This window comes from Colletes gigas, unplaced genomic scaffold (assembly GCF_013123115.1).
Source record: "Colletes gigas isolate AHSC1104 unplaced genomic scaffold, ASM1312311v1 Colletes_gigas_Sc00007, whole genome shotgun sequence".
NCBI lineage: Eukaryota > Metazoa > Arthropoda > Insecta > Hymenoptera > Colletidae > Colletes > Colletes gigas.
The window spans coordinates 2,111,938-2,138,821 of NW_025106636.1; the positions used below are offsets into that span (position 1 = coordinate 2,111,938).

At 46.2% G+C, this 26,884-nt stretch overlaps 1 protein-coding gene across 4 annotated transcripts; it reads right to left on the minus strand.

Moving 5' to 3' along the window:
* Window positions 1-1,190: 1,190 nt before the first annotated feature.
* Window positions 1,191-26,258, minus strand: LOC122396625. 4 transcript variants are annotated; one of them, XM_043395192.1, is made up of 9 exons: window positions 26,130-26,258; window positions 10,207-10,633; window positions 9,758-9,837; window positions 8,481-8,715; window positions 4,582-4,699; window positions 3,822-3,969; window positions 3,592-3,748; window positions 1,674-3,185; window positions 1,191-1,263 (listed from the first exon to the last, which is right to left on the minus strand). In XM_043395192.1, exons 2-8 carry the CDS (start codon window positions 10,516-10,518, stop codon window positions 1,848-1,850), a joined length of 2,388 nt encoding a protein of 795 aa, XP_043251127.1. In that variant the 5' UTR covers window positions 10,519-10,633; window positions 26,130-26,258; the 3' UTR covers window positions 1,191-1,263; window positions 1,674-1,847. The 4 variants fall into 4 exon arrangements, with proteins under 4 accessions (XP_043251127.1, XP_043251130.1, XP_043251131.1 ...); XM_043395195.1 differs by lacking the exon at window positions 26,130-26,258 and adding an exon at window positions 25,513-26,096; XM_043395196.1 differs by lacking the exon at window positions 26,130-26,258 and adding an exon at window positions 11,901-12,410.
* Window positions 26,259-26,884: the final 626 nt, after the last annotated feature.

Sequence of the window (26,884 nt, forward strand, 5' to 3'; positions counted from 1 at the left end):
ATGGCGGTCTTGCATCAACTACTGTTTTTTGAAGTTACGTTGGGCACCAATACGGTAAGAAAGAAAGTTCAATTTGAATAAAGCAGGGGCTGAGAATTAATTCGTAGACCCGATACCAGAGGAAGCGTGACTTCAGTTCTCGTCTTGGAATCGCAGACGAATCGTTGGTCATCGACGGGACCCTACAATTACCTACGGTTTTTACAAACACACGCGACACATCGACCTCAAAAATCCATGAAATAGGATGACCCAATTCGTACAGTCATTCGCGGATTGATCACCGCGTGTCTCCAAACAATGGCTAACTATAGCCGCATAGAGAAACGATAGAAAGTCAAGTGGCACTATACAAGAGATGCCTGAGTACATCTTGCTCTGTTGACTAGAATTCATTTCTGTCTTTTTAATACAACCGTCCTCGCGTCTTCGTAAGAACGTTTCTCCTCCCTTATAGCGATTCGATCGTTTTACAAAATATCAGAGCTACAGTTTATAAAAGCTTAGGAAATGAAATTCCATGCGATCCGCTCGATCTTAAGCAAACATTGATCGCGAGTGCGGTAAGCATCATTCTCTGCTACCGTTCAATGTTTCGTGTATAAAAAAAACCTCTCGACTGAAACGAAGGTATGCATCGAGGCTCGGGGTACGCAATCAAAGGCATAATACGAGTCTAAAAAAATCTATTGGGTGACCGTGAGCAACGGTGTTATCACGACCAGCCACGATCGAACCAATTGCTTCAGTTTTCTTTTGCTATTTCCGTGGAAACTGATCGATTCGAACCAAAGGACCTCGAGTCTTATCCTTTCCTCGCTCGAGGGGTAATTTTCACGCGACGTGTTCTTGCGTGTATATACGTCTCTAACATGGGAGAAATTTTTACAATTCATATCCAAACGAATCAACGAAGCTTGGAGAGGACTTTCTATTTAGAAGATCTTCGTCGAGCATTACGAAACGAAGACGTTTCGGGTCTTACCCGAACTTATTCGGGCGCCTCAACGTAAACGGTTAGAATTTGCTTCGTGCGGGAGAGCTATGTACAAACGAATCGTGTAACGCTAGTGCTAGGACACAACTTCGTTATGCATTACGCGTTTCGTGAGTTCGGCGACTGCTGATGCTGAATTAATCGTATCCGTCGTTACAACGGTAGGAGACTTATTCCTTGATGCGATCAGCAGCTGTCCCTAAATTTCATGCCACCTTCTTCTTACTGACCTTCTTGCTGCGGGGGAGGGTGGCAAAGCTTGTTATCTGGAACCAGAAACGGATCGTGCGTTATCGGGTTATTATCGAGCACCGATCACCGTTTCGTTGCTTCAAATTTTTTTTCAAAGCGGTCAACGTGTCGCTTAAAACAAAACGGGGGAACCACCCTTGCTGGAAACCGATTCGTTCTTAATAACCGGTCAGCAAACACACCACACGATCATGGGACAAAGTTGCCACGATAATTATCGATTATAATCGGGCAAAGTTTAACGGGGAGTCATTCTGGATTAATACGCTTCTTTTTTTTAAGCAAGGGTTAATGATTACGCGGCTGTATTGCAATTGCCAACAACATGCGCGTTTAGAAGCACAGTAAAATGCAACGCTCGCTAAATTATTAGTGACTAAGGAGTTACTGGAATCAGAAAACACTCTAGAAACCATTTCCATACGATCTGAACGAGTTAATCCGATTCTTCTCTCCAGATTTCCAATATGGTAGAGTATTTAAACAGTGAGGGGGATGGGAAAGGATGGATGACACAAGGGTTGTTTAATTCGCCTCTGAAAACCAGTCAATTAGACCCGTCTAACTCTCGCCTTCCTATGTTACGTTTCTGGTAAAATTAGTAAATGTCCGACTCCAATTTTCTCCCAACTTTCGGCGACTGAGACATTTCTCTTATTTGCGTTCCATCGTTCTTCTCTTCCTCGACTTTGTTCGCATTTTCAGCGTCGTTGTAAATATCCGAGCTGTTTGAAGTATCGTCGCTCTTGTCGTTTGTTTCTTGACTCGAGTTGGACGATTTTGGAGCAAGTTCTATGATCGTTTCCTGCGGCTCGATGCTGTTCGATCTCGACTGAGAAGCGCTAACGTCCGGACTGGAGTCGTCAGCTTTGGAGGAACCTTTCTGGTCCCTGGAGAAGGCGCCGTGGAAAATATTTTTGGGAATCGTCAACAATTTCGAGAACCCTTCCTTGGTCCTCTGTCTCTTGGACTTCTTTCCTTTGGATTTGTCCGCGACGTGGGCGATGAAGACGTCCTTCGGAGCACCGGCGTTCGAGAACGTCTTCAGAGTCCCGGTTTTAATCACCAGCGTGGCTTTCACCGCGTTCTGGGAATCGGTGTCGGTCGCCAAATCTTCCTCGCTTCTCGTGAGAGGTATTTTCGGCGCTGGCTTCTTGTGATACTTTCCCGAGCGATTTATGCTATCGGAATTGCTCCTCGATACGTTCGGAGTCGCCCATAAATCCAAGGTCGAGGCATTGTCATTTTCCGTAATTATTTTTATCGGATCATTGGACGCCACAGTTTTCGATTCTTCGTCGACTTTCGAAGGCACTTTCTTTAAGGTTTCGTCGTATATTTCTTTAATATTTTCATCTTGCGGGGGTTTCTGGGACGTCTCGGAGTCATCGGTGTCGGTGAGTTTCGGTTGCTCTTGAGTATGGACGATGTTATTAACAGCCTTGTGGGCTTCGCTGAGAAGCTGCTTCAGTTCGTCGAACTTGTTCTGGCATAGTTCGTCGGTCACCGAGCGGTCCACGTCTTTGACAGATTTTTCGGAAACTATCGAAGGAACTTGGTCAATGATGGAAGGTGAAGTCTCCGAACTTCCCTCGGTTTTTGTCTCTTGGACGCTCGCGGATTGTTCAGGGACAGTTTTCGTCTCTATACTCTGAATGATCTGAACCTCTGCGGTCAGAGCAGAGTCCGATCTCGATTCTGACTCGAGTTTCAGCGGTTCGGGGCCTGATTGACTGGTGTTTTCGACTAAATCATCGTTACCTGCGACAAAGGATCCACGATCGAATTTTATATAATCTGCAACATTACTGTTTTTCGATAGCAGAAGCAAGATCTCGAGAGCTTGTTCGGGGGTGACGAGACTTAGAGGTGTCGGAAGTGAGATGTTTTTGGGGGAAGGGAGATCGTTGCTGTCGGAATCCTCTCCTCCTGCGTCCTTCAAATACCACAAAAATCGATTTTAACGACGACGATAATTCGCTGGACGATTACGTAAAGCCACAGAGAAGGTATAGAACAGACGTTGCTCGCGATGCTTCTTTCTGCCGCACGGATCGAGCTATAGTTCCTAGGATCACAGTTCTTTGAACGAAACGATCGATCGGTTCGGTATTTCTGTTTCTGTGACACCTGGATGCATAGTCTAGGATCTATACCTCGTCTGTGGTAAAGGTGACGATCGATCGATGCTCAATTTCAGCGCGAAAACTTTGAATACGACGAGGGTGCTCGTTCCGATTAGGATTAGCTTCCCGCCGACGAATGAAATTGGGGCTCGAACTCTCGCGCGATTAAACCTTGATTTATGGTGTCTTAGGGGTTTGGACGGTCGGATTTAGTACCTCTGGCGTTTTCTTCGCGGTGGAGCGGGGTTTTGCACGTGTTCTTGCGCCGACGCTCGATGTTCTAACTAACGAATCACCCTGAGACGAACGAGTAGATTGCAACGCTTCTCCGCTGCTGTATCCGCTGGATATATCGTCCGAAGATCTAATATTACTGAAATATAAAATTTATCATCGTCACAAACAAATTTCATTGTTTGCGTGCAGCCTATTTTTACGATACACACATTAAGCTAGCTGTCGGTTCCCTAGGCCTGGGTTGTCTAACATCGACGTCCACCTCGGAGAAGTACATCTCCACACGATTGCTACTCGACTGTGTCCGGCGAGGACTATAGCCTCTTCGTCCCACGTGCTCCCTTCGACGAGGTTCCACTGCAAACGATACCAAGCTTTCATTTCCGTCAACTTTACGCGGCAGCAAAGCCTGCATCGTTTATCGATCTACTAGCTTCAAGGAAACAAAGCTCTAGCCCTGACTTAGCTACGTTTAAACTCAAGGATCGACCGATCAAAGAACAAGGACCAGTCCTAGAAACTTTCAGACTCGGCGATCGATTTTCTTCGACCCTTGGGGTGCAACGGTGCACCGTGTGCGGAAGGGATGTTTTATTTTTGCTGATTTATTCGACGTATCGCCTTGACTCAATTTCTAGATCGATTACGCATACCAAAGAAAATTTCCTACAAAGTTTTTGTTTCGAGCAATACCAAGATAAATCTCAACACGTTCCGAGTTGCAAAACTGAATTTTTTCTCAGGCATAGAAGCATAGTTGGGACAATTAGAATAAGAAGGGGAGTAGAAACGTCTGGCAATTCCACGCACGACGCCCAGCACCAAAAGGGACCAAGGTTCGAACTATGTTCGTTTCAGGATTTCCGCGAAATCATTAAACGATCGGCCAGATGGAGCAAAGGAACGGACTAAAGGATATGCTCGAGCGAGAATTAGCAGGAATTAGCGGCGCTAAGATCGTCGAGCAACCTTCCATGTCCGTCTCGTCGTGCATGTGCGACGTGTTTCTATTCTCGTCCTCCTTCTCGCCGGTCAGGTCGCTCAGGCTGTAGCTCTTCTTCAAATGCTGCACCAGTCCGCCGCCACCCTGAAAAGACCAACATTGTCCGTTTTTTACAGCGTGCTCCGATAAATCCGCAGTGTCGCTTTGTCTACCAGGCATTTATACGGGTGCAAACAAAATTAAAATCGCAGCTCAGCAGCACAGAGAGAGAGCGAGAAAGGGGGGGTGTACCGGAAAAGAAAAAATAACTGAAAGTCATACCAACCCGGAAAATAAGGTGTTAATGTGTTATCTGCCGTGATCAGAGACTACGAAACCGTGTGGCGCGTCTCTAGCGTTCGATCTAGGCGGTCCCTTGTCTATCCGGGATGCGTTTCTTTCTGGCACGGGTTAACGGCAAGCGTGTTCGCATGTTCCAGCGATAGAAGAAGCCGGGCTCTCTTGATTAACTGGACCAACTAGTTAGACGGGATTCGCTCGCTACCAACCGGAGGAACAACCAATCCGCAAGGATGATCGCGAAACGCGAACGTTTCAGTGCTCGTGAGTCTATCCTGCCGCTCATAAGTATCATTTATGCGCTCAAACTTTACTTTCCAGGCCCAAACAACGTGCTCTTTTAACGAGCCAGAGTCCACCGACGCGTATTCTTCGCGGTTAGAGCTCACTTACCTTCCGAAGACCTCCGCGTCCGTGTTTACAAGACTCGGAATATTCAAAGTTAAACTCTTTCTTCCGCGATGCAATTTGTTTCAACGCATCCTGTCCCGGGCGCCGACTTTTATAATTCGAATAAATTCTTGATGTAAACCGGTGAAAAATACTATTAAGAAACGTTTTTATAATCGGAAAAGAAATCAATGGATGTAGATAGTCGAACTCTGGTTTCGTGCCAAATTGAATTTCCTACGCCTATCGACTTGAATTAATTGCTAGTTAAAATGGACGTCCGAATACTTATGAGCAGTAGGATAGTCAACGAAGTAAAGGGGGAGCAACGTACATCCTTGTCGGTAGAATGCGTTTATTCGAAAAAAAAGAGAGAAAAAAAGAAACAATACCATATCATTGTTGCGCAAAATCTTTGGGATCGGGTATAAAAAGTCTTACTCTCTAAGCGTTCCTTGATTAAATGAGCTCATCGGTACAATTTCTGTAGACTCGTAGGGAACAATCGACGACACAAAAATCTTTCGAAGAAACTCGTAGTTGGGGTATCGCGTACAGTGAGATTCTGAGTCCTTTATAAAGTATCAAAATGTTTAAAATTACACTCGTAATCGAATCCAAAGACTTGTTCGTCATTTAACAACTCTGCGTCGATCGTTGTTTCTTACGAACAATTCATCGAACTTGATTACCTTTTGTTCGGAAAAATTCGTAAGTCATATTGGAAGCAAAAGTATAATCCAGAGTTTGGATTACCTTGGAACAATCATGACATCGAACGTAGATATGCGTAGCTTTTTGCATCCAAAAAGCCAGCATATACATATTTTCCTAATATTTCTCGCGTAGATGTTCCTTTCAAATTTTACTTTATTTGATATATTAATCTAAACATTTGTACAATTCAATTCTTGTCAAGATTGGAAACATTTAAGCGCAATGAAATGTTCGTAAGGAACAACGAGAGATTTACAGTAATGATTCCGAAGCGAAAATGTGCTTCTCTTGTTACCTCGATCACATGACAGTCTTGAACTCTTTCTTCCAGCTCTAGTTGCACCCACGGTTCAACTAGCGTAGATTTTTCAAATCTATGGTTACGTAGACTCGGTTTCAGCGGCTTTTTTAACCCCCTAGCTACGACAGGACGAACCACTCGTTTCAAAACAATGGACGATCGTTTATTCACTGTTTACGTAGTTGGAGGATTAAACGCTAGGAAAGACGACGAATCGATAATCGCCAGAACACGATACAAATTTAACAATATGATAATACGTACAAATAAACTTACACAGTAAATTGGATTAACATTATATTTCATCGCTTGGTAACTTGCAAACGTATATCTTTGTGCAGAAAAGAATTCAACGAGTTCGAAAATAAAATTATCCTCGCGCGTCAAAAGTTTACGTACGACAAAGTAAAATTCACGTCAAGATGTTGTACGTTATTTGGTCTCGTTCCAAGCGAGATCCCACCACCTATAAAAATGACTATTCCTGTGAAGCGTACATCGAGGTAGCTCGAAGGGATTGATTTTGCGAATCACTATGATAAGAAATTCGTCGAATAATTCTACTCGGTACGTTAAAGTACAGAAATTGCAGACTCTGCAGAAAGACACACAGTATTGGCATCAAAAGGCTCGCCTAAAACGCTACTCGAAGGTTTCGCGAATAAAATGTACCGTGCTCGATGGCACGTCTCAAACGTTTGGTTCACCGTGAATAGGTAATATTCACGCGGTTCAAACTTTGTTTTATCATCGGGTCTATAAACTAGTTTGCGGCTCTATTATGGCAATTTTAAGCCCTACTCGACGACAGCAACGCGGCGGAGAAACAAGTTCAATTCGAATAAATTTCACACAACGGCCGGATAATTAATTTTTAGACCTAAAATATATTTTCAAACCGTTTTATAGTTTCCGCCTCGCCGACGACGCTCTAACGGTTAAGATTATCACGAGCACACGGAAACACGCACACTAATGATGTTCGGTAAACTCGCACGCGCACACCTGGTTCGATAGCTCGCCAGTAAAAATGGTAAAAAAAAGTTTAACTCTATGGTAACCCTAATATCGGTAACTTGGACTCTCCGTTTCGACCGGTTAGATGTAATTGGAGGTCTTTGGCTCGTAGTCGTCGTCGCTGAATTTCAAATAGTCCAAGTCCTCGCGAGGATTGGATTTCGGCTGTTTCGCGATCTTTCCCTTTTTGGCCCTTCGGGGTTTCACGGTCCTCTTGGGTTGCGGTGTCTTGAAAATCTCCGATTGGGCGTCCTCGAACGCGAGAAGCTCGCTGTCCATGTCGTCCCTGTCCTCGGAGACGCTGGGCACCGCTTCCATCGCGACCAACTCCTCGGAGTTAACGCTCGAGCATGACAGTGCTCGTCTGATCGTCCCGGCGTCGTTTGCCCTCTCCCTCTCCGTCAGAAGACTCGTCGTTGCTGGCTTGGCTAAGCTAGAAATCGCCGAGTCCGATTGGCTGGCAGAGAGTTCACGCAACACGACCGAATCTGATTTCAGCAAATGCTGACAACGGAATGTGTTTATTGGCACACGAACGTGTAACACCGTCGCCGCGTGTTTGGTGTTAAAGACGGACACATGGTGACACACACACACATGTACGTGTACAACGACATGGTTTGTTTGTTTTTTTTTTTTTTTTTTTTATTGATTTCGATTGTAATTTGTTAAAGGGACGGCGATGATTGCCAGTGGTTAGATGATGTGTGATGACACGGTGATCGACGTTGGTGGTAGTTTTTGATTAGAGGCCATGACGGCGTGCAGGATAGGCGTGCAGGACAACGAAAACATAAAATCAAGAAAAAATCATCCAACGATTAGCCGGGGGGCTTGTTCAAGCTGTGGGCGAGTTAGGATTCTGAGTGAAACGTATTTAATGGTCACCCGGTCGTCTTGCGCGGCAAAAGAATAATGGCATTTTATGGAGGGAACCAAAATGGTCGATCGAGCAATACGAACAAGATGCAATCAACCCCCGTATAACACGGTGGATATACGGGGCTGAAGATTACCAAACGTTTCTCTAAGAAACGAAATAATGAAATTGTGTTTTATGGAGGTTCGGTGTATTTTATGCCACGATTCGTGCCGCGGACGACCGGTTTCATCGTTACAGCGTTGCTAACTAGACTTTTACGGCCGAATGTCCGAACTTACCTTTATGGCGGTCTGCATGAGGACCGTGGTGGCATAGTTGACACCCTTCGAGCCAAGGTGCAAGACAGCCGTGTAACCCTGCTCCGTCGCGCGTGCGAGAGCTTCGTCGATTTCGGCCTCACGGCGGATCAAAGCCGGATGGACGAAGCGACGATAAAGGATGCTCGAGCCCTTGGTGGCTGGGCTCAACAGCCACACCACCAGAATAGTTTTAATTTCATAGTAAAAGGGGAACCTGGACCGGAAAGAGTAAAAACCAGTCGCGTTAAGAGCAACTTGGATCGATCGATTGCGTCGACAAGCGGGAAAAAGGGCGGTCGTTTGACATTTTAAAAAATACGGTGAAATTTGATCTCCCCTCGGTACAACGCTCGCTCGAACTGTGTTTACGTTACAGCAGGGGTTATACGTAAAATTTATAAAAATTACGATGAGTTATTGTTCCGAAATCCCACGAAGTCGCAGAAAAAATGGGTCGAGCGATCTCCATTGAAACGGATCGCGCCACCGGTATCGAAAGAAACCTATCAGGGCGGAGGGGAAAAAACCGGGAACACAGTTCTCGGTCGAAGTGTGACGCACCCGTGAACCACGAAGCCCGCAGCGGCGAGCAGAGAAAAAGGGAAAAATCGGCGCGCGTTAGGGAGAGAGTGTGCGAAAGGAAAACGGGAGGAGGAAAGTGCGAGGGTATTTCGGGCCAGAAATACACGGGGCTCTCCTTTTTGGTTGTAATCCGAGTATGAAGGGAGAGGATGGATCTGGCACAGCAGGGAGGGAACACCAGAAACAGAGACGGAAGACGAGACACGGCTGGTGGAACCCTCAGAAGTGCATGTAAGCCAATATCCATCTCGGCCGAAATTAGACTTTCGGAATTCCCGGTGGCGAGCCACGGACCACGCGGTTCACGTCGGTTTATTGGCCTCGGGTCGCACGAATTTTCACCGCTTCCGGCGAAAATGGGGCCGTGACCGAGCTGACAAACATTCGCGAGCTTTGACCCCTCGCACCCTTTTTCTTTCCAGCGACTTCGTAAATGGCTCGCGAAGGGACACTTTGCTCTCGAGCTACGGACCGATCGTCTTTCATCTTCTTTGTTCGACTCTAACCCGGTAGTCGGCCGATACGCGGCATTCCTTGGCCACTGGTATTCGTTACGTCACGACTCTGGTACCTTAGACTCGATTGCTTAAATATCGAATAACTGGACGGCGTTGAATTTTATCCGTAAGACCGAACGCGACTAACAAAAGGCATACAGGCTACGATTGTCTCACCAGAAGCTAAAGAAGAAGTCGGTGAAGGTTTCCGCGCACGTGAACAGTGCAAACACGATCCAGTACATCATCCATTTGACCTGGAAACGAAAGAACGCTTATCATGACTAGCAACGCGGCGCGGAGTGTTACCAATAAGGGAAATAATGGCCTGGAAGGGGATCCAGGACGCTTGGATCGAGTCGAATAGACCTCTCGTCGCCATAAATACCGTTCTTCGAACTCTTCTTCGAGTCGTTATGCAAGTTTTGTCGAAATTGTTATTTCTTTTAACGAGTTTAACGAGAAAGCAGAGCGCGAGAGCATCGCGAAACAATGTTTAAGGTGTTATCGATAGGTCCAGCGCGACGCCCCAGCCAATTCCATTAATTAAGATCATGAAACGTAATCGCTTCTAATGGAATCGGTCAAGAGTAGAGGTTCCAAGCGCGCGGACGTCAAATACTCACGTATTCTTTGACATTCTTGGTCCGCACCGCCTTGTACGAAGCGTAGGCCGGATACAAATTGCCGAACACTAATCTGAAAATCGGATACAGCAAAAGGTAAGTGATCGATCGGGGTACAACGATCACCAGCAGCGCGGCCAGGACTCGCAAGAAACCCAGGCTTATTCTCTTTGGAATCAGGTTCGCGCAAAACCGCCCGAAAGCTTCGAAACTTTCGACCAATATTCCAGGTACTCCCGCTTTACAGAGCATCCAGACAAACTGTTTTTCGACGGAACTGCCCGGCCGATGCTCGATCCCTTCGGTTTCCATATTCCCGGAGCTTCTCTCTCCCTTGTCTGGTTGGTCTAGCGACACGATCTATCGCCCTATCGAGCCCCGTCCTTCACGATTTTCGATGCAGGTCGGCCCGATCCGACGCATCCAACTGCAACATCGAAGCAGTCGCTTAGAAAGCAGACCCCAACCAATCACGGATCATCTAAAAGAACGCTTACAGAGTCGCGAAAGGACCGATCTAACCAAACGATCCTCGATCGAGGAGTCGAGTTCGAAATACTTTCATCGTGCACCTTCAACGACACGATCTATTTCGAGACGGTTCACCAGACCTAACACCCAGGTCGCTTGTACCATCTTAAGATCGCGCCTCGCACTTGTTGCACCCTTCCAGGAACGCTCGCATCGTCGTACCGCGACGACCGAGCCACCAGTTCCGAAGGGACACCCGGTGGTTGAGCGCAGTTAGATCGCGGAAAACTTCGAGGCAGCCGCTACTGCGTCTCGTTCCGCTCGCGGATGCTTCCAGTTAAAGACTAAATGCGTAGCGGGGTTCTGGCTGCACCGACGGCTCCACAGACTCTATTTTCGCGCCTTAAGCCGCTGTCGCGCGGACCGGAATACCGATCCACCAGTCGGACTGGAAGCGACAATGATCTCACTGGTCGACGAACTGGCCAGTTTCGGTTCTATAGATCGGACGTTCCTGCTCCGAAAGTTTGAATTCTTCGACAACCACCGATTTAAATGACTTCGACTCGCTGCGATCGCAGCTCTGGACGATCTCGATTTCGTTCGACGATCGAGGGACGACTAACCAGCAAAGAATTCGTCTCGCGGTGGGGAATCGCGCGAAACTATAGTCGATCGAGCCTCGCAGGTAATTCGATGATTGTCACCAATGTCGCTGCTAGATTGCGTAACAGGGCGTCCTTTGTGCGCACTGCGTGGAAATTATTCGCGCGCTAACGAGCACCGCGCGCTCTCCGTGTTTCCGTTTCGCGAGGAATCCTATGGCCGATGGAGCGCGCTGATTCACGACCGCCTTCCTATCGAGGCCAGATCGGAAAACGATTTGTCGTTAACCCTCTATAACCCTATCAAGCCGTCTGCCCATATAGAGGAAAATCTCTGATGACAATAGGCCGCCTAAAGAGAACCTCGAGTTATTTATTATTACAGACTTTGCAGATCAAATTCACTCTGCCACGCATTCAGCTTATCGCATAGGTTATGTGACACGCACAAAGCTACTTATCTACGTATATTTACATAACGATTCGATCCTCGGTTGAACCACCACAAAAACGTGTCAAAAATTTAACGTTTAAAGTATTGGTAGGAAATTAGCCAGGAAATAGAATAAAGTTCCAACTTTATGTAATAAAGTTTGTTCGTTGGAGATATGTACTTACAATTAGCAAGCTCGTTATGGGTAATAAAAAGTTCTTTTATACTCGGACGAAGCACGATACGTAATCAGGAAGTCTATTAACTTTTCTAAATGAAATCGCTGGGATTCTCAGCACGTGGTCCGTCCAAGTATCTCGCCCGACACTTTTTCCGAGCGTGTAAATATAGCTTCGGGATTTAATATCGAACACCGACGCGATATTAATTATATATTTCGGAACGATACACAGAACGCGACGTCTAATTACGCGTCGCGGTGCTCCGAGAACTGCCGCCAATTCGGAACGAAAGTAGAACACGCACTGGGTCAACCGTCCTCGGACGAATCTATAGTGTGTTTGTAAATATTAAATCAACGGGCGATCGTGCTAATTTAAAAGGATCGATCCACTTGACAATAATACCTCGATCTTCGAAAAATCTCGATTTCGACCAAGTTTTGCAGATTAAATACGTTAGAATTTGGTATAGAAATAATTTGATCAAAGAATTACCAAAAACAGAACATAGATATTTTGTTTTAAATTTATGGGAACATGACTCGTAGCACCTCGACGAACAAGGAAGTTCAAGACTAAACTGTTCCATTCCTTACATACGTACATCAGAGCTCATGGGGAAAGTGACCTTAGACCCTTAAGGTCTGTTGAATAAAACAGACTTTGAGACAGAAAAAAACAACGCTTTTAGAAGATAGCTGTTTGGACGTTATTATCGGTTGGGTAAACACGACGATTATGACCTAAATGGACGATTTATTCGAATGGTAGATAACGAACGAACGTTCAGAAATTCTATAATTAAAATTCTAAATTTCGTTGCAGAGAATTTGTTTCCGAATAAGATAGTAGTCGTTTTTAGCGGAGAAAAAGGGTTAAAAAACTAGCGGCGGTGTGCGCATTAGTGACGGTCGATAAAGTCGCTGTAAATTCGGACGATCGTAACGCGATGCTCGTCGAGCGATAAAACCGCAAACGCGATTCGAGCCAATTGTTAGCGGAGCTGTCGCTTTCATGTTTATTAATGCAGCCGCGTAACCGAACGCGTGCGCGCGCTTACGCGGAAACGCGGAGGCGACCTCGGTCTACGACGACGTGTTTATTCGTACGAGGTCAAGATCATTGTCGTTCGTTCGCGCGCGGAGTCTGGATTCTGTCACGTTCCGTCGCGAATCCTCCGCTCCTTCCGAGAGAACCGCGGACTCGGATCTTGCGAGAGCTTTTTCCGTCCGCGACGTGGGTTATCGACCTCCTCGAAATCGCGGAACACGACCGACTCGGCGGAATGTCTCCGCTTCGAAACATCACGCGAGATTAGTAAATTTCATCGCGTAAACGTTACCAATGTTTATTTTGGCCGACCGATAAAAAAAGAAGGAACTATATACAGAGTGTTCGGCCATCCTGATGATGAAATATTACAGAGGGAAGAGAATAACGCTAATTTTTTTTAAATATTTTGAAGGTATTTTAATTTTAATCGCTGAAAGCACGCGTGGAACATGAAAATTCTGTAATTCAACGGAGGGAGAGCATCGTCGTCGATGGACTGTAAAAAAGTTCGCAGCGAGGTCCGAAGGAGAATAGTTATTGTTTTATATTGTCGAAAGAAAATTTACTTCGCCATTGTGCTCTCGTAACAGGTTTCGACGCCAGGCTCGTGGCCATTGTCCGCCGGGTAAATTCAAAAAGGAGTAAACACGATGCAGGTAGTCTTTTTATTCTGAAAATCTTAGCAGCGAATTTTCAGGACGGTCTTCTAACGGTCGATAAACTACTTTCCCGGAGTAAATGGAGAATAGTCTCGAACCAAAGGGGAATTGGTTATAAATCGTTGGTTTGGAAATTGTAGGAAATTTTTAACGTTTCCCAGGTTTGATGGAAAGTATGGTTCGGCGACTGATATTGGGAATACGCCGGCACACGCAACGGGACGACTCGTTGAGCTTCAGGGTCGACCCAGTTTTCTATTTTAATCGCGGCCCTTCTCGAGCCACAATTTCCCTCGAGTCCCTCTTTATTATCTCTTGGCGATTAATCGAAGCACCGACGGATACGAAAAATCACGATTGTCCGTTCCAAGTCCCCGGCATCGAAGGCTCGCAATTCGAGCGTACGGTATCGTTATTAAACGGACCATTAACTTTCCTCGGCCGAGCCAGAGCGATTCATTTAGAGCGCTAATGAGCAAGAGACCGACGAAAACGTCGCAACGAGGGCGTGTCCGGTTATTTCAAGACGGGGACAAGGAGCATCAACCCGATTCACCGCTACATCTCGCAACAACTTCGATATAGAATAAGCTACGTACCAACAACTATAGCCTTAGAAACTAGACGAAGCCAAACGGACCCAGACAGAGCACCGAACGAAGTTTTAGACTTTTGCGACCTGAAACGCCCCTAGCTGGAGAGTTTCAGCCAGAGACGAGCAAAGTGTTCGTCCGGAAACAACTTTTGATTCGTTATTTGTTCGGTGAAAATTGCAATCAAATTATCTCTCTCGTTGAACGAATACGTTTGAAACTCGGGGTATGATTTTCCTGGTAAGTTTTATAATTGATAATTCTCGTTGAAATTTCAATTACCTTGCCCAGACTCGTATTAAGAGTGTCTGGGAATTACCAAGGCAAAATAGACGAAATCATTACAAAGAAAACAAATCTTACGTAAACAATGACTAAGATTTGGCAACAGGATGAAGAATTGAAAACTTACGCTACATGTATTCGGATTCATAATCCGAGTGTTTCTAATTTCTCTGTAACATGGAACGAATAATAGCTCGTTCGAGTAACAGCTGGATAAAATTCTGGCAAACTTTGGCTCGAGACATCGCAAGTTAGAAACAAAGAATCGAGAATCCCCCGAGAGTTTCTTTTTCTCTCGTTTTCCTTCGGGCTTTGTCATCGCCTCCAAGGGCGATGAGCTGGCAGCTCGGATGAACGCCACGCTGCACCGTTTCGTGGTAATTTCGAAGTTGTTCGGTCGAATGACACTTTGCGAATTTTGGAAACGATCCAGGGGCAGTAGCCTGAGTGAATCAAGGGTCGGGACATCTTTGTTTGTTAAATTATCTCCTCTATTAAATACAATATGTGGCGAGCAACGTAACTTTGTTACGCGTAGATCAGTAGTCTCGACTTACAGAAACAGGGATACTACATATCATTTATTGTATAACCTTCCTTTATACCTATCGCTAATTTTATACCTCTCGTTGCATTTATAATAATAAGAAGTATTTTACTGCGAATCGTTAATTTCGATCCCAGTCGCAAGCTTTTATCGTAAACACTTAATAACTTTCACCTTAGTCAACGATGATTTACGCATGAGATATTGTCGTGTCGCATGTAAACGCTCGTTTAATTACGAAGATTAATGGGCGCGACAAAGAATCATGCGGGTAATCCATAACGATGACGCGATGAGATCGACGTCGAAGGACTCCCGAACCTGGATGACCAAGTATTCTGTCGCGTAAAGGAGCCAGGGACAAAGAGGGATCCGAAAATAAAAGTTCATCTTTCCCATTATCCCCTCGACCGATTTATTGTTGCAACCATATTAGGAAAAGCATTTCGAGTCTTAAGTAACATTCATGGAGAAGATAGAAAATTAATCGACGATATTCGACATTTTTAAACAATATTCTCGCCGTTACGCCTCCTTCAAAGTTTCAGACTTGATTTAGCAGTACTTACAATATTATATAATCGACGATTACACGCGTTCGAAGGAGCTTTTCGAGTAACTTGTACCAACATAGTTCTTCAAAGTTTCAGACATGCTCCGGCAGTATCCATGACGTTCTCAGTGTTCCACAAACCTTACATCGCGTATCCCCGTTCACGAAGAAACATTTTTTACGAACCCCAAATAGAATTCAATTATTTTATTTTAATCCATATCAAATTTAAATATTATAAGCCTTTCCTTTTACTGTACTTTTGTTGAAAATTACTCCAGTTTGAGAAACACTGTTCCATATAATCTTGTTTACCGATTTTACATCGATGTCGCGAGTATTCGGTGTATATACGTCGAGCACTCGTTGACCCAATTCGATACTTTTCCGCGATCGATACGTTTCGAATACTTCCATGAAAGTCGGCCGTAAAATCAGAATCTCGTAGGAACTCGTAAAAATTCTGTAGCTCTCGCAATTTAATTAAAAAAAAAAATGGAGAAACGCGTCAAATGTTCTCCCGTCTAGACGTCGCGTCCCCGTTCTTCGAATCGGATCAACGGAGGTTCTACGTTACTTTGAGCAAAATTACTCGGGGACCACCGATTCACTGCAATTTGACAACTGTCACGCTGATATGTCGGCCTAGCCGTTACGCAATTAAAATTTCTAAAATTACGACCGCCGCGAATGCTCGTCGCAACGCTTTGTATTTCGTCGCGAGAAACATTCGCGAACAATAACGTCTGGCCGGGATTAGGACCGGAAGTCATCCTCGCTAATGGGGTTTGATGAAACATATACGGTGCCCTCGCGACGATATTGCTTTCGTCCGACGCTATTTTCGCCAGGGTTCTGCATCGAAATGGAATATTTTCTCAAACTTTCAACCTAATGATCTCGAACATAAGTTTTCTAACGCTGTTTTTTTAAAACCAGTTTCAGTATTGGAAAAGCATCGATCGATATCTTCACGTTTTCGCGACGATCTTCAATGGAGACGGCAAGAAGACCACGGAGACGGTATTGACGACCGTGACGCGCTTAAAAATCGGCAAATGGAAGTTACGCGAATAAAAGGTGGTGGCTGCGGGCACCGGGATCGGCATAGCGCCCTTCGGAGGCAATGGACAGGTCATGGTTTCAAGTTAGGCTTCGAGAAAACGATAAAAAGCTTGGGATACAAAGTGCACGCGCGCCGCGATTCTATAATCACCGTGACGAGTTCTACATTAGCCTCGATCGCTCTGACCGTTCACCAGACGATCGACTAATAACTTGGCAACGGCAGATCGCCGGATTAGAAAGTGTACGTTCGTTCGACCCTGCAGATGTTCACCGAAGACTCTCGAAATCCTCCGAGAAAACTGACCGATCGGATGCGAACGATTTCCACACGAGTCGCAACGATTTCGAGATCCTGATAATCCAAACGTGCAAGCTTCTCGGCGTCCAAGCGAATTGGCTGCGGATTTCCAGACCTCGTAGCTTTCGATCTTTTCCGAATTTCGACCGCTCGAGGACAGGTTCTGCTTTCTCTCGACCCGGTCGAGGCCTTTTTTCTTCTACTCTCGTTGTTCCTTCGATCGCGCACGTTCGACCGGCCCTTTATTGTCACGCCGGCCACAACGTCGTTTCGGTGCAACGACCAGCTAAGCGATTCAACTACCGTTTTCTAAGTGGCGACTTCTTTGCAGCGGTTCCTTTCTTGCAGCCTTTCCCTCTCCAAACTATTTTTCTCCTCGTCCTCGTCCGCTGGTTTGACAGAGACGAATGGCGCGAAGGGGACTCCTCCCGCGGACGAATTAATCAGTCGCCACCGTCGAATTTCGGGGACACCGGAACACAGGGATCCCTCGTAGGAAACACCCAGGGATCGTCGACGAAGCCTCAAAGATACTTTGCTTCGGTAACTCTTCGAACAGATCTCGCGACTCAAAAACTCCGTGTTGTGTTCGACAAACACGCGAGACTTTACTGGGACATTTATCGAGACATCTGCAGGTCACCGGAAGCACAAGGCTCTCCAGAAATCTCCGATTTCGTCGTCAACTTCTGCGAGTCGCTCTTAGACGCGGCACTCGAGTCTCGACGACAATCAGTTCCTTTCTACACGGCGCGGACCTAGCAATCGTGGAAATACGGCCGACAATTTCAACGGAGCCGAGCCCAGACCTCCCTCCCGGACCTCCCACGGGGTAACTTTGGGAACTTTTCGAAAAGTTTGCAACTCGCCAACTCTCTGAAAGCCGATTGAAAATTTCTCTCGACGCTCGACCGTTAAAACTCCGCTGCCAATTAAACTCTCTCAATTCGCAGATTTCGCCTCGATTGTCTTCGTTTTCAGAATCCTCTTCTAATATCGAAGCACGACGTCGATCGTTTCGAGTTGAACGAAACTAAGTGGAGGAGCTACGCGATCGGTAGATTAGAAAGCGTACGGAGAATCTCGAAATCCACCGGGAAAATTGACCAATACGGATTCTCGTTGCTTGATCTCTTCTCGAGTCCGAACCGTATTTTTTGGTCCAGCGTCCTCAGCTGGTAAGGACAAAACCGAACACCGGCGATGCTTAGCGATTTTCCAAAGCACAAGGAGCAAGCTGAGAGGAACCGAGGCCTCGTGGACTCGAGCTTTCTGGCGGATGTATGGTTCCACGATCGTCGCGACGCCCGAACTGGAAGCTGGCCACTTCTGCGCTTGGGTTTATATTTAAACAGCGGAGAGTGGCCGACGGCTACGACGGCTACGTCGACGCATCGTCTTTCTTGAGAGAAGGCCCAGGGGAGGGAGAAAAATACCAGAGAAAAGAAAACGATTTTGTGGCGCACGAAAACGTTTGAAAAGAAATACAAGCCAGCGTAAATCAGCCGGGCTGATTTATTTTTCGAGTATTTAAAGAATAAACCACGTTTCGAGAACGACGATTAGACTTACTAAGATTCCGTAAATAAATAAGCATGTGCTTGCTCGTAATTTGGATCGGGAAATGTGCACGAAAGCACGAAAATTATCCTTCGCCGATGTTAAAATCGAACATCAGATATTTGAAATTTCTAGGAAGACTAAATATAAGGTTCAACTATAACGAAACCGGAAGCACGCGTCTATCGAGGAACCAAAAGGTGTCGATCGTTCGGGATAAGACGTTGGGTGTAAAGTTTAAACGGTAACAAGGGTTCATGGCACGCAAGCACGCGTGCTGTATTCACCGATGAGGAATGTTGGGAAATCCGTGCTATAAAAGATCCAGAAACAGCAGGGTGAATCGCGGGACCTCCCACGCAGCCCCGTTGCGTCTGAACTTTCTCAAACGAACCAAGCGGCGGACGCTTGCACGCGCTGGACGCGAGCGTTTACTAACGCGCGTCGCGCGGAAAGATTTAAGAACGGCATGAAATTAATGCGGCTCCGCGGTACACGAGATTTATTGGGAACGTGAAACGGGTCCGCCGCTGTCCAACAGACGCGACTCGCCCTCTCCGAGATCACACCCTGATTTTTATTCGATACAAACACGCGACAATTGTCTGGAAACAGGACGATGGCCTTGCAGAAAATTTCACGTAGGAATCGATTACAATTTTTTGAACGCATACTGCACCGAGTTTCGTTCGTACCGGACAAGAATTTGATTTTAAGTCGGACTTTCGTGCATCCCCTTTTGGCCGATCGATACGTTCGCGCGTGTCAAGGACACAGCTTTTATAAGCAACTAAACTCTGACCCTGGTGCGCGAGAGTGCCAACAGAGCAGAACGACGGGTCAGCGAAATAAAATGAATCGACAGAGCTAGGAAATTCTCTCGCGTGTCCCTTGGCCGTCGATCCCCGAAAATAGAGCAACGAGCAAAGGGTCCTGCGGAGTTCTGGACCGGCATTCCATCGCGTCGTTCGAATCCTCGTTCCCCTCCGATGATCTAGCCGCGCGTCGATCGTTCGCTACCACCCACCCGCAAAACGGGTAAAAAGATGGAGAGAGGCGGAGTGTCGGGCGAAAAAAGAAAAACAAAAGGAGCAGGGAGCCGGATAGGAGAGAGGTAAGAAAAGAGGACCGGGAGTGGGTAGGTGGGGGGATGGATATCGTGGCGATACCAGGAGCGTAAGGTCTCAAGGTACGCCCAAAGGGTCATCACCCTGGCAAACCCCACGATACTCTTGGGTTCTGGCCGCGCCACCCTCCTCGTTCCACGAGCGAGGTGCTCTTTACCACACCCTCGTGACGTGCACTTTTGCTCCCTGGCGCGTCTCCAGGGACGAAGAAATATGGGCTGGCCTACGAGAAAATGGCGTAATTATATACGAGGGCGGGAAAAAGGAGGGTGTAAATCAAAACGGCGCGCGGAGAGAGCCTCGAACAGCCGAGAGACCCGTGGAACACGAACTTGTTATCTGGCGACCCGAGCTTCGATGTTCCGTTCAATCCCCCCGGGGAATCGTTCGCGCGCTACCGCGATAACGCCTCGGCCAATCGGCCCGTAGGGACGCGAATCGCGCAAATAGCTCGCTCGTTCCGACGAAATGGCAAACTTTTTCCATCCAGGCTTGCAATTTTTACGGAAACTCCGCTGCGTTTAATTGTTTTCGACCGAACGGAAACCTCCCTCGATAATATTCGCATCGCGGAACGGAGCCAGGGAACGTTACAGAGGGATTACCGTTTGATTTCACGATAGAAGGTGTTCCCCGTGCCTCGAAGCGTCAGGCCTTCGACGATGGATCGTGTCGGTCGAGGGAATTCTTTCTGGTCATTTCGAGATTTCGCGTCAGACCAGCAGAATGGCGGCGCGGGAGCAAGAGGATGAAAAAGTACGGCGAGCGAGCCGCATCGTAATTAGCGAGCGGCATTCTTAATTATTCTAATGAGGGCAATGACGTCACGAGGTCGAGGATCCTAAGTACTCGGGCATATTACCGCAACACCGACGCAACTACCTTCTTCTCCCTTCCTCCCCGTTCCGCGGCGGGTTTTCTCCTTTTTCCTTCCAGTCGCTGCCAGCCTTTTGAAATACTCGAGGCCTCTTTGCCGTGGATTTCTCCTCGACATGGCCCCGCGCGTGTCGTACGCTCAGCCGAACGCGACGTAATAACGCGCCAGCCACGTCAGACAGCCGGAGGAACGAGCCGTACCCCCAAATCGTCCAAAATCGCGACGATATCGACTGTCGCGTGCCCATAAAACACACACTCGTAGCTCCTCGAAGAAAATTCAATACGAAAAATTGCTCCCACCTCCTTGGGCTCGGGAAACAATCGGAGCTTGCGAACAAACATATTTTTAATTGGTAGCTGATACTTGGACGACGATGCCTAGGTCTATTCTTTTCGAACTAATTTTTGAAGCTTTCTTTTCGCAATGGCGGATTGGCCTTTCTTTCCGACGCGCAATAAATTCAGGGGCCGGCTGTGACACGCACGATTTCAAATTAAATCGTAAGGCAAGAGGTTAACAGATTCAGACTTTTGCATGACAACACGGCCATACACATCGCGTGCCGTAATTCCAAAGTTGCATTTTTACTCGACCGCATTCGACTGCTAAATTTTACCACGTCCAACGATTGGAAGCTCCGAATAATTAAATTCGACGTTCTTTGTATATACGAAGAGTACACATCGTACAGTGTGTAATTTTTATCGAACAAGACAACGGATAAGAAGTTGTTTATTTCTGATTCGTTACATCTTCCTAAAATTAACCTTCGATGTTTGTCTATAAACCATCAACCCCCCAATTCGCGTTCGTTCCAACGAAAAACCAAACCGAACATTCGTTTCGACCCGGTGTCTACATCGACCGCAACGTAAAAAAAACCACTGCATCCATAGAAAATGAGATACCTTTCAGTAACATTGGAAATATAGGTCAGGGAATGAAACAGAGAAGCTAGGTAAATAGATTGCGGGTATAGGCGCGGGTGTCGCGGTGAAGGTAGAGAAGAGAAAGAGTCGATAGGTTTTTATCTCGACCCGGTTGGCATTTGGAAAATTAATCGTCGCGCGCGTACAATTTTCATCTTCCAACGAGTGCTGCTTTCTCCTTGCCCCGTTATTTCAAACACACTCGCGTTTCGATACATCTCCTCACACGTTATACAAACACCGACGATAAAAAGAGACTTGAAAATTCATAAAGTTAGATCCTCGATCGTAACAACGAATCGTCCAAGTAATTGGAGGAAAGGGTATCGTGAAATATTCGCCGTTATTTAGCCCGGTGCCTAACGTTTTCTTTACTATCATCGAGGGTGCCCGTACTCGTCTTAGTACCAAAGGGAAAAACAAACATGCAACAGAGCCCACTATCCACAGCTGGCTGGATGCTGAAGAGAGCCGTCAGACGCCTGTGACGTGTGCTACACACGAGAGAGGTTAACGCGGGATCTCTTCTGAAACGAAATATCGATTGCACGGCGAACCGTCGGAGAACCGTGCCACCCTTACAGCTGTAACGGGAGAACCAGAAGAGAAGAGAAGAGAAGCGAGGAGAACCGAAGGGAGAAACGCCGGAGAAAGAGGGAACGAGGGTGCTGCATGGCCGTCCTTGCTCGCACACCACCGACAGAACCACCCTCCTGTTGCCAACCGGGCATCGATCCAACGACCGACCACGTTCCTCTGGTCTACCAAGAAACCATCCCTCCGGTGTGCCCGTTTCCTTCCGCCGGCAGACTTCCTCTTCGCGGAGATCCACCCCTTCCACTTTCGAACACACCGCCAATCGCGAGTCGTTCGACAACGATTATCAAAATGTTTCCCTCCTATCATCTCCCGTTATAATACGCGTTTTACGCGCGGAACCGCGAAAAGACGGAAACGCGCGGTTCCGTTTAAAGAACACGCGCGAAACGAGTGCTCTGGCCATCGAATTTACGTTGTTCGGAGTATATTTTGCCGGCGTGGTGCATTTACTATCAATTTACCGCGCTCGAAAACTCACAGCTATTTTTAAACGTTCGCGCGCGCATAGACGCACACACACGGGCGGGCACGCACGTCTCGTCGACGAGGTGAAAGGAAAACGGAGTTGTGTGTCTTGCGCCGAGCAACGAGACAATGTTTCCCGGTGCACAAAGAGACCGTCGAACAGACGTGAGTCACACAACTTAAACAATATAATAAGAGTGAGATGTGACATTCCGTGACATTATTGAGAGGCAAAACATCCGTCAAGGAACATTATGACGCGCAAATGAAACAACATATACGGCACGGCTACCACCAGGCCTCGTCTCTTCCGTTTCGTTATTAATTCCATTACGAACCGGGAGGAAGCCTGCATTATGAAGATATTTAGGCTGGTCACGGGCAAAGAAACACCCTGTATATTACGGAACGGAATGATATAACACAAACAGGGGAGACAAGAACTTGGCAAATGTAAGTCGTAATTGCAAAACAAAGCGTTTTCGCACGAGACTCGTTTGGGAAATTTATCGAGCGCACGTGCGTTCACTTGCTTTATGACTTGGCCTATCTTACGTTGCATTAAAAGTGTTTATAAACATTTCCGTCTGTTTTGTTATCTCGTTTAGTCATCGGAGTACGTTGAGTTATAGTGGAAAGATACAGCGACGACCAAGACTATACCTACGCGTTGATATGAATTATTAGAACGCGAGGATCTTTCATAATCTTAACAATGATCCATACACGAACGCAAAAGAATTATTTGCGATGAACTGGACGCCAGATTCTCGGCTTCCTGTTTGGATGAAAGTTTTACCGTGTGCTCTGTACAACTGTACGGGAAACGAAAGGAAGCATGTACCACGGACAGTCTGTGCAACTGCTCGCGAAACGACAAGGTCGTATTTCGCAATCACTCGATGTTAGCGCGCTTTTTACCGAATCTTTTTCGTGATTTAGACCGCTGTATAGCCTTTCTCTCTACGGAGAAACCTTTGTGTAGTGACCGTGTGCGAGTTCGGGTCCATTAGAAAACCTGTGACAAGTATCGCACCCCCCATTGAAAGAGAAAAACATTAGTTGCTTGTAAGCAAAGTCTATGCATCCTGGGTATACATATATATAAAATTACAGAACTTCGACGAGGCCAAACGGAAAGGTGGACCGGGTAAGTCTAAGCACCTACTACACGAACCAGAGTGTTGGCTGTCTAGATACCAGTCTCATGAATACATATATGCCTTTTTAGGCACGTATCGAAGAGTTACTATTTTTAAGATTCTCTATATTTATACCCCCCCTATAGGGTAGTTCATACAATTGAAGAACAATTTGCATAGCTCAAGCTCGAGTCAATGTCCTATTTTCAAAGAAAAAATATCCTTTTTAACTACATGCTCGATCGCTTTTCCGTAATTTTCAGGTTATCGACAAGTATAACTAACATTCTATAACACAGCGTGACTCAGAAGGATACCCCTTATCTACATCTTGTTATTAATATGTATCGCTGTTAGTTTTAGTCCAATACTATGGCCTACGAATAATCTATTTGCAATTTTTCACACCGGAACAAGTATACGCTGTGAAATTTATATACGTATATTATATCCCATTAGTAGCGTTTATATCATATCGCGTTAATTTTGTTCGAAAGCTAAATCCAATTTAGGTTACGGAGATCAACGAGAGAACGAACGACGCCATCGAGAACATATTTGCACTCCATCGATGCGACGTAGCGTCTCAATCAGCTGACGCACGAGACGTTCGTCTGTGACCTCTCGGTTTCAATTTTACTCGTAAGAGCGTTCTCTAAGACCACGTGTGCAACGTGTGACGCGGTACCACAAAAAACGTAACACAGCTTGGAGAAATAGAATCAAACCGCTACGACTTGGCAGTGTCGCTTCGAAAGAACAGTTTATAGAATTTGAAACTTTCACGAGTAAAATGCGAGCAAGATCTTATGGGACCTCTTACAATGTAACGTTACGTAAACTAACACGAGCGCGTACTTCGAAGCTGCCTTATCTGCTTCGGTGGATTACTTGCAATTGAAAATTTTCCCCTCGTACTTTCGAACCACAAATAAAAAGTACAAGTACATCCCTGGAACAACCGCGGTCTGAGATACGACTAACGAACCATAATTCTCTACAGATAAGATAAACGTGTCAATTTTCGTATCTCTTTGTGACGCGGCACTACGTATTCGATCAGCTGACGGCAACGGTCACGGAAACAACAATGCTCGGTATAGCACAAAAGGCCACGCACACGATTCCTTCCCCTCGAACCAAAGGGAGTGCGTTTTATCCTCCTTCGATCGCGTACGGCTATTTTTAAACGGTCTCGGCACGCTGTGTAGAAAATGGGTACGAAGAATAAAGACCGAGAGAACATACCTACGCCAATCCAGAACATGGAACGTGTCCAAACGCACTCGAACAAGTTCTATTATGGCATCGACTAAATAGTACTTGGAACTTTGACGTCGTGCTTGCGTGGATACGAAGAAATCACAAAGCAACGCAAAAAACGACCAACCTAAGAACGAGCATTCTTTCGGAGGGTTACCGGACAAGATTTTTCTTTGGAGAAAATTTTTATGCAAAGATTTCTGCGCTTCGTACATTTAAATTGTGCTCGAAGCAAGTTTCGACTGATCAAGAAAGTCGAGGATTATGCGCAAGGTGTGGCAACTCGAGCGTACGTCCGCAACGGTAGGCCAGGCGCCTGGTGTCGGAACCCGAAACCTTACAAGTTAGGTTAGGTTTGCATCGCGTATTATACGATGCGGTTATTGCGCCGACGATTATGCACTTTCACTGATATAACATCCCATCGTTATTGCACTAATGTTACACGGAAATCCATCGAACCAAAACACACCGTACTTCTTTCCAAACGAAATTGTTCGTACCCAACGTAAATTCGCGCGTCCTCCGAGACCCCGAATCTCCTTGTTTACCGTTCCCCCTAATATGGATACGTACAAAACATTTCCTCTTACCTTCGTTTACCACGGTTATTCGAAACGCCCTTGTCGCACAAGAATCAACGTACCCTTCACTGACCGTTTTCACCAACGAATCGATTGCTTCTCGTTCGAGCGACCGTTACAGTTTTCAAACGTGACCGCAAAATATCGTGCGAACCTCGCCGTGGAACTCGCAACCAAATATGGAAATCTTTCCTCGCGAGTTGCGCTGCGACGACGCGATGACATAATTTCTTCGACATCGAAGCAGCAGATTGCGTACGATTGTTCGACTTTTCACTGGAAACACTGCACCTCCGATCCGATTCGCGTTGTTACGCGGAACAACGTCGACCAGCCACCCCGCTTTTCCTTTTTCTTCGTCGATAAAGGGTTGAACGAAAAAGAGAACGATGGGGGGTCCCCGGTGACGTCGGAACGGTCCTCGTTTTCCAGAACCAAACGACAAGTGTACGCGGTCGACGATAATCATGCACGGGAGAGAGAAGCCAGGATAAAACGAACCCGTAAATCGAGAAATTGTGTCGAACAACCCTGGGTCAACGATGGCGAGCATCCAGGCGCAGCTGACTGCTCGTTCCCCGCACTGTTTCCCCCGGCTTTCCACCGAATAGAATTTTAATACTCACATGACGAGTCGCGAGACGATCGAGGATATCATATTAACGGTTCTCGGCGATTAACGGGGCGCGCACGATCGGAAGAAACAAGCGTTCAATGCGGACGGCCGTTCGTAGCACCGCTGCTCACAGGTCAACCATGTTGGACTGGCAGCTGACTGCTGCTGCGCGTGTGACGTCACGTCGTGTTTTCGTCACGTGACTCCAGGGCTGTACAAACACTCGCCAGCCTCGCGCGCAACTATCGGACGAATTAAGTTGTCGCGATCGCGACGCGCTCTATTCGAATATTTTGCTATTACACCCGCGGAATATCCCAACGTTAAACGAATAAACTTTAATCTTCCAAGTATTCGAATATCACTGACTAAATATCGATTACCACTATTTGTATGTTATCCGTATATTTACACTATACATAATAATTCTAATTATCATCTACTCTATTTAAATTGTTTTAACACGATCGTTGTCCGTGTTTAGAAGCACAGAATACTTATTAATATCCAAGAGATCAACAATATTCTCGTTGTAATTGCATCATAATCGATAAAAGCAACAAAAACAGAATGTTTGGACAGAAACGTCGTATCCTTGGAAGTTAACCCTTCGCGAACGATGTCTCTAAGTATTTTTAGACGTACATCGGGAAACTCTCTACAAACACACTGTCGCAAACTAGAGAAAAGTAACGTTATTTTTATAATATCGAATTAAAATGAAATTTATACAACGGATAATGTCATTTTTAGACACGCATTATT